The sequence below is a fragment of the Hyla sarda genome, chromosome 3, assembly GCF_029499605.1.
Source record: "Hyla sarda isolate aHylSar1 chromosome 3, aHylSar1.hap1, whole genome shotgun sequence".
Classification (NCBI taxonomy): Eukaryota; Metazoa; Chordata; class Amphibia; order Anura; family Hylidae; genus Hyla; species Hyla sarda.
This window is the reverse complement of record NC_079191.1, coordinates 438,336,504-438,348,862: the sequence shown is the minus strand read 5'-3', so window position 1 is coordinate 438,348,862 and position 12,359 is coordinate 438,336,504. Positions and strand designations below refer to the sequence as shown.

At 45.2% G+C, this 12,359-nt stretch overlaps 1 protein-coding gene across 1 annotated transcript in view; it reads left to right on the top strand.

The window, feature by feature from the left end:
* The window catches only part of LOC130361089 (uncharacterized), an 85,747-nt gene that overhangs the window by 19,990 nt on the left and 53,398 nt on the right, over positions 1-12,359 (top strand). The window contains 7 exon segments of the mRNA XM_056563654.1: positions 237-536; positions 586-1,141; positions 1,240-1,848; positions 2,776-2,872; positions 3,887-4,341; positions 6,899-7,083; positions 8,689-8,800. Coding sequence (XP_056419629.1) covers positions 237-536; positions 586-1,141; positions 1,240-1,848; positions 2,776-2,872; positions 3,887-4,341; positions 6,899-7,083; positions 8,689-8,800 — 2,314 coding nt within the window.

Sequence of the window (12,359 nt, the reverse complement as noted above, 5' to 3'; positions counted from 1 at the left end):
ATAGGGAAGGGACTTTAGGCTGTGCAGAGGTTAGAATAGACCCCCGGAAGGCTGTGCTTTCCAAACTCTGTCTAGCTCAGTGGTCTCCAAACTGTGGTCCTCTAGATGGTGAATGTGGACAGCTCCCAGCATGCCCGATAGATTACAGTCGGAAAGCAAGTCATCTAGGCTATATACCTCCAAGAGGGCACAGAACAAACCTGGTCCAGGGGTTTATCAGGGACCTTTCCGCATAGCTAGTAGAGACAGCCCTGGTAGAGACAGCCCTGGTAGAGACAATCCTGGTAGAGACAGCCCTGGTAGAGACAGCCCTGATAGAGACAGAGACAGCCCTGGTAGAGACAATCCAGGTAGAGACAGCCCTGGTAGAGACAATCCTGGTAGAGACAATCCTGGTAGAGACAGCCCTGGTAGAGACAATCCTGGTAGAGACAATCCTGGTAAAGACAGCCCTGGTAGAGACAGCCCTGGTAGAGACAGAGACAGCCCTGGTAGAGACAGCCCTGGTAGAGACAATCCTGGTAGAGACAGCCCTGGTAGAGACAATCCTGGTAGAGACAGCCCTGGTAGAGACAATTCTGGTAGAGAGACAGCCCTGGTAGAGACAATCCTGGTAGAAAGACAGCCCTGGTAGAGACAATCCTGGTAGAGACAGCCCTGGTAGAGACAGCCCTGATAGAAACAATCCTGGTAGAGGAAGCCCTGATAGAGACAATCCTGGTAGAGACAGCCCTGGTAGAGACAATCCTGGTAGAGACAGCCCTGGTAGAGACAATCCTGGTAGAGACAGCCCTGGTAGAGACAATCCTGGTAGAGACAGCCCTAGTAGAGACAATTCTGGTAGAGACAATCCTGGTAGAGACAACCCTGGTAGAGACAGCCCTGGTAGAGACAGCCCTGGTAGAGACAATCCTGGTAGAGGCAATCCTGGGTAGAGACAGCCCTGGTAGAGACAGCCCTGGTAGAGACAGCCCTGGTAGAGACAATCCTGGTAGAGACAGCCCTGGTAGAGACAGCCCTGGTAGAGACAATCCTGGTAGAGACAGCCCTGGTAGAGACAGCCCTGGTAGGGACATCCCTGGTAGAGACAGCCCTGGTAGAGTCAATCCTTGTAGAGACAGCCCTGGTAGAGACAATTCTGGTAGAGAGACAGCCCTGGTAGAGACAATCTTGGTAGAGAGACAGCCCTGGTAGAGGCAATCCTGGTAGAGACAGCCCTGATAGAAACAATCCTGGTAGAGGAAGCCCTGATAGAGACAATCCTGGTAGAGACAGCCCTGGTAGAGACAATCCTGGTAGAGACAGCCCTGGTAGAGACAATCCTGGTAGAGACAGCCCTGGTAGAGACAGCCCTGGTAGAGACAATCCTGGTAGAGACAATCCTGGTAGAGACAATCCTGGTAGAGACAACCCTGGTAGAGACAGCCCTGGTAAAGACAGCCCTGGTAGAGACAGCCCTGGTAGAGACAATCCTGGTAGAGACAATCCTGGTAGAGACAACCCTGGTAGAGACAGCCCTGGTAGAGACAGCCCTGGTAGAGACAATCCTGGTAGAGGCAATCCTGGGTAGAGACAGCCCTGGTAGAGACAGCCCTGATAGAGCCAGCCCCGGTAGAGACAATCCTGGTAGAGACAGCTCTGGTAGAGACAGCCCTGGTAGAGACAATCCTGGTAGAGACAGCCCTGGTAAAGACAGCCCTGGTAGAGACAATCCTGGTAGGGACAGCCCTGGTAGAGACAGCCCTGGTAGAGTCAATCCTTGTAGAGACAGCCCTGGTAGAGACAGCCCTGGTAGAGGCAATCCTGGTAGAGACAGCCCTGGTAGAGACAGCCCTGGTAGAATGGCCTGTGAGAAAATGGGTTTAGTTGAACACTGAGAGACATTCTTATAGCTTCTCTGATCCACCTACCTAGTTTAGGTTTAGAAGCTTTCAGGCCTCTATTTCTCTTGCAGAAGGTAATGAGAGAGCTCCCTAACTTCTTGAAGACTTTACTTCTGTCGATATAAACTCCAAGACATCTTGAAATGGCCAGATAATGACGGGACCTTTTATCCAAGGAGAGGGACTTAATATTGGAATGGAAGTGTTTATAAGGAGAGGTATTAGCAGTAGAGATGGATGTGCTCATGGGTGTATAGGGAGAGGCATTAGCAGTAGTTGGGGAAGTACTTATGGATGTATAGGGAGAAGTATTAGAGGGAAGTGTTCATGGGTGATAGAATTGGGTAGAGGAGACTCCATTTTTGTGTTCAAAGACTCCATTTTGTATGAAGACTTGATTATTCTCGGTCTAAGTGACTGTATTCTATCTTTCTTGTTTTTTTTTTTTATAACAAACTTTAAACTTTTGAACTAAGAGACGATGGGTACCTTATCTTCAAGAATGCAGACACTTATCTTTTTCTACCCCAGATGCGTCCTTGAAACAATGGTTCATTATATTTGAGCTTAAGCAATGTATATTTTGTATCTAACTTTCTTCTGCGAAAGATTTATGGTTTTCCTGTGTTTGTACAATGTAGAGTTTACTGCGCACGCCTAATTGAAAGTGGGCTATAAAATACTCCTGAAAAGAGGGCTAGGGCAGTTCTGCCTTCAGCTTACAGAGACAACACTTGTGTTTGTGTCGTGATTTTGAATGGCAGGTAGTGTTGGAAGGAACGTTGGGTGACTGCAGCCCCATACAGGCTTTCCACACACAAATTGGGCATCCGCCGACAGAAGACGTCTCGGCCTTTGAGGTCGAACCTAACATTATTTGGCGCCCGAACAGGGACCCGCTGCCGAATCACAAGGAGCATCTCAGATATAGTGCGGGAAAACTACGGCTCGGGCCTCCGGAGACCACAGACTACACAAAACCTGGCCAGGTAAGAAAAAGCTTTATTTTTCTTATATCTGTGCCCTCCTGAGATCTGTGGCTGTGGGTCCTGCACTTAGACTGGGTTTTAGAATAGCTAAACTCCTGTGATAGTGGGTCTATTTGAATAGACAATGAACCCATATACCTTCTGTCGGTTGGATAAGTACTGTGTTACTCCGCAAGGACACATGGAATGAATGTATGAGCCAAGAGAGGATGGTATGTGATTTTATGAGGATATTGCCGAACTGATCTGTGAAAGCGCCTAACGGGGTCACAGATTATGCTTAAATCCCATATTATCACATAAACCATTATCTGGTTGTTAGTATGAGCCTGGAATACATCATAAGTCCAGGACAGGATTCGTGTGATAAGCCCGTGTATTCTGGGGGAATAAGGTGTGGTAAAACACATCTAGAACGGACACTGACCCTATGAGAGTGATGTGGATGACAGTGAAAAGGCCAGGTGAGCCTTTTAGCATATTAGTCGCCTAGGAGGACGGCAACGAGGGAAAGACACCTTACGAGGGTTTCCCCAATAAGCTACCTAGGAACGGACGGCTAGTATGAGCTAATATCTAATACAGAATTGTCATGCATCACAGGTAAAGGCCAGGAGAGCCTTTTAATCAGGTAAAAAGGCCAAAAGAGCCTTTTTAACCTACTAGCCGCCTAAGGAGAAGGCAACTAGGGGGACATACTTTCCGAAGTTCCCCCCAATAAGCTACTTAGGAATGGTCGGCTAGAGATGGGTCAGCAAAAGTCCAAGAATGCAGACGGAGAACCCCAGATACACGCTCTTAAAACAATCCTTGAAGAATTACACGGCAAGGACAGGTTGTCAACCTAGCCCCTGTACACCTACTGAGGGACGAGGTTAGAAAGATGATAGGAGATAACCAGTATCAGACAGTACCTTTAAATAGGCACCTGTATAAACCATGGAGCCCTGCGGAATGTATGGCTCTTGTGCAAAATGCCCCTGACCCACTTACTAAGCCTTTGTTTTTTTTTAGGTACCTGACTCAGGTCATGGAATCTCATAATGCCACATGGCAAGATGGGGAAAACCTTTGCAGGTTAAAAATGCCACCCACCATGTTCTCTCAATTTATAACTGTCACTCATGCAGCTAGACCCAATGAACCCAGGGGAGAGGACTCCAGACAGACGTTTACTAACTCTCTTAAAACCTTTTGCACGCAAAGACAGAGAGAGAGGGGGACGATAGCAGTGGGCACTCAAACCCCGACCCAGACTGTATCTGACTATTACCTTGGTCTAGAGCAACATTACATAGACGAAGGATTAGACATGGACAGTGACGTAATACAGAGACTGTTTGTAGTTGCTTTTGTGGACGGTTTAAGACCCCAGAGAAGGGAACAACTGAAAGCCCAGGGGATAGGACCTGACCTACAGGGAGCCCCTAAAAAGACTACAATAGCATATGTCTCTGAAAAATCCCAAGGTGGGGGTCAGAATAACAAAGGAGACAGACCCCGGAAACCCCCAATTTGTTATTATTGTGACAAGTCAGGACACATAAAAAAAAAAACTGCAGAAAACGTATTGCTGATGAGGGGAGTGACAAGCAGGACTAAAGGGATGTACGGAGTTAAGAATGAAATCAGAATGTGACAGTGATGGAATACTGAGTAATCAGCGTTTGGAGAGATAGCAGGTTATGAGAATGTTAACAAGTTGAGTTGACTAAAGCTAAGTGAAGGAAATAGAAGCTTTCGGTGAAATCTATGTGTATGTTTGTTATTTCCATACAAATTGTTTTGTCAAGTTGTGTTGTCCATTGTGTATGCAGGACATGGGGTGTCTAACATGCTACATTTTTACGTGAGTCTTGTGATGGTAGAGAACGTGAATTGAAACTCTTTTTTTCTCTTATGTGAGGTATGATACCTTTATGGTCTAAATATGGCGTCTAGGGACTAGCCAGCGCCAAAAATTCCAAGAGGAGGAGCTTGTACGTCACATACTGTAGACAAAGAAATAAGTGTTTACCTTATGGGATAGTTTGTGAATACTTTTTAGTACATGTGGAAGTTGCCGGATTAGTGGAAATTCTGGAGCATGCAATGTTTTAGTTGAATGAAGCGGAAAATAATCTCTCAGTGAGACTGTTTTAGAAGGCTACTGATAAGCTTTTTGCATATATATATATATATATATATATATATATATATATATATATATATCTTTGTGTCACTATTAGGTTTGTTTGGTTGTGATTTCTGATCTCCAAAGACAATGTTTGTGTTTGAACACTAGGTCTTTGTGACTTTTTTGTTTACTAATCCTGATCCTGTGTCACAATATCAGTTTAATATTTTAGTGTTCCCTATCTGTATCTAATTGTATGTCACAGATCATTCTTGGATTAGTTCTTTAACTCTTGCCTCTTCTTGCTTATGCTGTTCTGTTTAACACCCTTGTACAAATAGGCTGGTGACTAGTTGTCATGCAATCTGTGATTTATTGCTATGTGAATCCCTTTTTGTGTTTGTATTTTTTGAGTCTTTACGGTCCGTCCGTGTAAAAGTTGACACAGCATTCTAACCTGTGTGTGAACAGCTCGATGCTGCAGAGGGGGGCAGCCCCCACCTTCCTGTCTTTATCTCTAAAGACTTTCTGTGTGAGAGCGGCATTCCTAGTTTGTTTTCATTTGTTTTTCTTGTGATTATTTAAATGTAGTTTATCTCTTATGATAAAAATACTAAGTCACCTTTTATTTTGCGTAATTTTGCCATAGTGAAACCTAGTTGTCTTATTGGGTTAAAATTCTGTTCTTGTAAAAGATTGAGATAATTTCAGATTTCCATTTTGGTTTGAGAGAGGGAGTCAACCTGTTGATTCCATTCACTGACTTGTAGCGGTTTGGTAGTCTGGACTTCTTTCCAATCCATTACACTCCTCTCCACGCTAGATAACTGTGCCCTTGAATCCAGCTTCATTGCTCTCTGGTGGAGAATGACTGGATTCAAAGGGGGGAAGAGATGATGGGAGAGGGGCATAATTTATTACAAACTCTGTATAATAATAATGATGATGAATGCCTGTATAGAGTTAATATTACAGGAGACAGCAGGGTTCTCACATGATGGGGTATGTATTCTGCATGACACCAAGTAGTCAAAAGAACAAACTCTCTACCTGCTTGCCCAGGGCAATAAGGTAATGAGTTGGCTGCACTAACTGGAACTTACAGACTTGGCTGGGGTAAAACCGCTAACAGACTTATCTGGAAGACCTTTCTCACCTCTTCAGGCAGACCAATAAAATATGCAGAGAGTTGGAGCACTCATGGAGGGGTCTGCTAATGTCAGAGGAGGTGGGAATTGTCAGAATTAGGGTCCATATGAAGACTGGTACCTTAGAAGCCAAAAATAATGAGTTGGCTGACACCACTACAGAGGCAGTCGCCGCACTGCCAGTGATATCTGTCAGAGACGTGGAGGTGAGCGTGGAAAAAAAACCTTCACAACAGGCAGATGTTGCTGTAAAAAGAATCTTGGAGGATGTTAAGGGACAGAGGAGAAAAGACGGCATATGGGGGACTTCTGCAAAAGTCTGCCTGCCTAGAACTCTGCTTCCCAATGATAGTCCAAGTAATACATGGAAAAACACATTTTGTCCAAAGGGGCCATGCTGCAAGTCATAGACAAATCCTGGATAGCCCCTGGTATCTCCACTACTGTAGTAGCTTTTCTTCAAGCCTGTATGACCTGTGCTTCATACAATCCAGGGAGGACTATACCAGCCCCCTGAAAGTATACCCAAAGCCACTCTGTCTGCTCTAGAGAGTCCAGGTAGATTACATAAGCTTGACCCCTTGTTCAGGTTATGTGTTTTGTCTTGGTGTGTGTTGATCTCTTTAGGCTGACATGAGGCCTACCCCATGGGGAGGATGTATTACAGTTATAACATTAGTATGAGAATCTGTCCTCATATGTGCAGTTCTTGTGAAAGTATCTGAAACTAACATGTGGGCAAGTGTTGTCTTTCCTTCCCAGATCCGGACAGCATTGAAGGAACCCACACACTACTGCCTGGAGACTACGTGTATGTAAAGAAACATACCAAGAAGTCCCTCGAGCCCCGATTTGAAGGACCATATCAAGTTCTCTTGACTACAGCAACATCAGTCAAGCTGCAAGGAAAAGCCAGCTGGATTCATGCATCACACTGCAAAAGGACGGTATCTGACCATGACAACATGACAACTGTCTAATATGTTACATCACAACCTTACATGATGAGCTAGAAAAGCATCCAGATAACAAATTCTTGAAACACCACTTAATGTTGGCACAAAATCTCACAGTGAAAGATTGCTGGATATGCACACATGCTCCTACATCTGCCCAGAGTATGCCTTATTTGGCTATCCCTGTGCCACCACATGAGATGTTCCAGGGGAATTGCTTCAACACATTAGCAAGCAACAAGCCACGGTACACAAAACATTGGTACACTTCAGTGGGGATTCCAATAGTGGGATGGATTGGGCAACCCTGGTGGCAGGGAAACCTGAGCAGTTTTGGACAAGGACCACAGCAGATACTGACCTTTAAGGGGGGCTCCTGGGTAGCACGTGAAGTCACACAAATACTAGACCTAGGACAAATACCCACACAGGGGATAAAGGTCAGTTTTAGCAGAACATCTGTAAGTACTGATACATTTAAGCCTAGCCAAATAGAGACAAAAACTGGCTGAATAATACACTTTTTCCTCAAGGTACCGAAGAAGAGTGTCATAACATGACAGGACACCAAAAATGTAGTGAATCTTCATATTACCAGCCCTATGACCCGACATGTAATAACCCAGATATAGGTTACTGTGGTACATTGGGACAGAAACCTGGATGGTGCTACATGACTAACGCCTCAAGACTGGTTGATATAGTTAACAAACTGATAAATCAACATTCCTCATATTGGGAACTCCCAAGAGACACATATTGGGTATGCGGAAGGGGGGCCTACAAGTGGTTGCCAGTAGGGGTAAATGGCACATGTACCCTAACAAGACTCACTCCCTCGACTTTTGTGATACCCAACAAAGATGTTGACATGAGAGCAGTCCCAAGACACATGCTATACCAGAGAGCAGCTGACAACAAGGAAAGAGAAAATGGAAGACCACATGTAGTTCAGATGGGAACAGCCAATAAACTCTTCAGCACTCTCTTTGTATACCCCATGATGATGCAAATGTGGGACAAATTAGTTGAGACAACTGACTACCTTGACGACCAAATATATGACATTCTGGAAATCACTAACACCTCTGTGTCTGTACAACTAACCAGCACACGATAGTTCTTGATTACCTTACAGCTGCTCAAGGGGGAATGTGCCAGATTATAGGCCCCACTTGCTGTCACTACAGACACCACAAGTACCATCCAGATGCACCACCAACTTGAGAACATACTAAAACTAAGGGAACAGTACACTAAAGACAAGGACCAAAATAAAGATAAGTGGTGGGGGGATACTTTCTCCATAATGAACCCAGCTACCTGGTTGAAAGGTATTGGGGGATGGGTAGGAGGTGCCATACATTTTATATTACAAGTTGCAGTAGTTATTCTTTTATCTTATTTAGTTATTAAGCTTTTGATGATATGCATAAGTCGCTGCAAATATAGAATCGGTAAATACTGAGTATTGTTTACTTCAAATGAATGGGTTAACATAAACATTTTATGCTGTTTTCCCAGGATGTAGAAGGAATAATGATCGGCATTTGTTTTCAGGTTCTCATGTCTCCTCTCTTTTTCGTTTGTTTTTAGATTGACATCACACCTGAAACACTCTTCCTGGTGAGGATGCCGGTCCATTCCTCAGGGGACGGAGCCAATTTAAGAAGACTTGGTTCCCTCAGACAACTCGCGGTCTGGGATAGTACCTGAGGAAAGACCTGCTATACACCTGACCTGGAGGACCCAGTTATTTCAGATGATGATGTCAAAGGGGGAAATGATAGAATTGGGTAGAGGAGACTCCATTTTTGTGTTCAAAGACTCCATTTTGTATGAAGACTTGATTATTCTCGGTCTAAGTGACTGTATTCTATCTTTCTTGTTTTTTTCTACATAACAAACTTTAAACTTTTGAACTAAGAGACGATGGGCACCTTATCTTCAAGAATGCAGACACTTATCTTTTTCTACCCCAGATGCGTCCTTGAAACAATGGTTCATTATATTTGAGCTTAAGCAATGTATATTTTGTATCTAACTTTCTTCTGCAAAAGATTTATGGCTTTCCTGTGTTTGTACAATGTAGAGTTTACTGCACACGCCTAATTGAAAGTGGGCTATAAAATACTCCTGAAAAGAGGGCTAGGGCAGTTCTGCCTTCAGCTTACAGAGACAACACTTGTGTTTGTGTCGTGATTTTGAATGGCAGGTAGTGTTGGAAGGAACGTTGGGTGACTGCAGCCCCATACAGGCTTTCCACACACAAATTGGGCATCCGCCGACAGAAGACGTCTCGGCCTTTGAGGTCGAACCTAACAATGGGTGTATAGGGAGAAGTATTAGCAGAAGAGAGAGGAGTGCTTATAGGTGTATAGGAAGAGGCAATAGCAGTAGAAAGGGAAGTGTTTATGGGTGTATAGGGAAAGGTATTAGAAGATGGGAGGGAAGTGCCCATGGGTGTATAGGGAGAGGCATTAGCAGTAGAAAGGGAAGTGCTCATGGGTGTATAGGGAGCGGCATTAGCAGTAGAAAGGGAAGTGCTCACGGGTGTATAGGGAAAGGTTTTAGAAGATGGGAGGGAAGTGCTCATGGGTGTATAGGGAGAGGTATTAGCAGTAGAGAGGGAAGTGCTCATGGATGTATAGGGAAAAGTATTAGCAGTAGAGAGGGAAGTGCTTATGGGTGTATAGAAAGAGGTATTAGCAGTAGAGAGGGAAGTGCTCATGGATGTATAGGGAGATGTATTAGCAGTAGAGAGGGAAATGCTTATGGGTGTCTAGGAAGAGGCATTAGCAGTATAAGGCTTTCCTTCATATAAGATAGAGATAGGCATAAGGCTAGCCTTCATATAAGATAGGGATAGGTATAAGGCTATCCTTCATATAAGATAGAGATAGACATAAGGCTATCCTCCACATAAGATAGATATAGGTATAAGGCTATCCTTCATATAAGATAGAGATAGACATAAGGCAATCCTTCATATAAGATAGGGATAGACATAAGGCTATCCTTCATATAAGATAGGAATAGGTATAAGGCTTCCCTTCATATAAGATAGGGATAGGTATAAGGCTAGCCTTCATATAAGATAGGGATAGGCATAAGGCTTCCCTTCATATAAGATAGGTATAAGGCTATCCTTTATATAAGATAGGGACAGACATAAGGCTATCCTTCATATAAGATAGGGATAGGTATAAGGCTATCCATCATATAAGATAGAGATAGGTATAAGGCTATCCTTCATATAAGATAGGGATAGGTATAAGGCTATCCTTCATATAAGATAGAGATAGGTATAAGGCTATCCTTCATATAAGATAGGGATAGGCATAAGGCTATCATTCATATAAGATAGGGATAGGTATAAGGCTATACTTCATATAAGATAGGGATAGGTATAAGGCTATCCTTCATATACGATAGAGATAGGTATAAGGCTATCCTTCATATAAGATAGGGATAGGTATAAGGCTATACTTCATATAAGATAGGTATAGGTATAAGGCTATCCTTCATATAAGATAGGGATAGGTATAAGGCTATCCTTCATATAAGATAGGGATAGGCATAAGGCTATCCTTCATATAAGATAGGGATTTTTAAAATGGCACAACAGCTCAACAAATGTGCAACAGCTCAATTTTTCCTCTGCAAAGCTTTTGATATCTCTCCCCCATTTATGATATTTTGTAGAATGTATCTAAGCCTGTTGTGAAGTCTCAGCTGTTTTTACTGCCTCTGTCTACCATATATATATATATATATATATATATATATATACTATCTGAGTACTCGGTGCTGCTACCTTATCCTTATGGGAGAGGAAAAGCAACTGTTACGCCGAGCGCTCCGGGTCCCCGCTCCTCCCCGGAGCGCTCGCTACACTCTCGCTACTGCAGCGCCCCGGTCAGATCCACTGACCCGGTGCGCTGCGATACCGCCTCCAGCCGGGATGCGATGCGCGATGCGGGTGGCGCCCGCTCGCGATGCGCACCCCGGCTCCCGTACCTGACTCGCTCTCCGTCGGTCCTGTCCCGGCGCGCGCGGCCCCGCTCCCTAGGGCGCACGCGCGCCGGGTCTCTGCGATTTAAAGGGCCACTGCGCCGCTGATTGGCGCAGTGGTTCTAATCAGTGTGTTCACCTGTGCACTCCCTATGTATACCTCACTTCCCCTGCACTCCCTCGCCGGATCTTGTTGCCATTGTGCCAGTGAAAGCGTTTCCTTGTGTGTTCCTAGCCTGTGTTCCAGACCTCCTGCCGTTGCCCCTGACTACGATCCTTGCCGCCTGCCCCGACCTTCTGCTACGTCCGACCTTGCTTCTGTCTACTCCCTTGTACCGCGCCTATCTTCAGCAGTCAGAGAGGTTGAGCCGTTGCTAGTGGATACGACCTGGTCACTACCGCCGCAGCAAGACCATCCCGCTTTGCGGCGGGCTCTGGTGAACACCAGTAGTGACTTAGAACCGGTCCACTAGCACGGTCCACGCCAATCCCTCTCTGGCACAGAGGATCCACCTCCTGCCAGCCGGCATCGTGACAGTAGATCCGGCCATGGATCCCGCTGAAGTTCCTCTGCCAGTTGTCGCCGACCTCACCACGGTGGTCGCCCAGCAGTCACAACAGATAGCGCAACAAGGCCACCAGCTGTCTCAACTGACCGTGATGCTACAGCAGCTACTACCACAGCTTCAGCAATCATCTCCTCCGCCAGCTCCTGCACCTCCTCCGCAGCGAGTGGCCGCTTCAGGCCTACGACTATCCTTGCCGGATAAATTTGATGGGGACTCTAAATTTTGCCGTGGCTTTCTTTCACAATGTTCCCTGCACTTGGAGATGATGTCGGACCAGTTTCCTACTGAAAGGTCTAAGGTGGCTTTTGTAGTCAGCCTTCTGTCTGGAAAAGCTCTGTCATGGGCCACACCGCTCTGGGACCGCAATGACCCCGTCACTGCCTCTGTACACTCCTTCTTCTCGGAAATTCGAAGTGTCTTTGAGGAACCTGCCCGAGCCTCTTCTGCTGAGACTGCCCTGCTGAACCTGGTCCAGGGTAATTCTTCCGTTGGCGAGTACGCCGTACAATTCCGTACTCTTGCTTCAGAACTATCCTGGAATAATGAGGCCCTCTGCGCGACCTTTAAAAAAGGCCTATCCAGCAACATTAAAGATGTTCTGGCCGCACGAGAAATCCCTGCTAACCTACATGAACTCATTCATCTAGCCACTCGCATTGACATGCGTTTTTCCGAAAGGCGTCA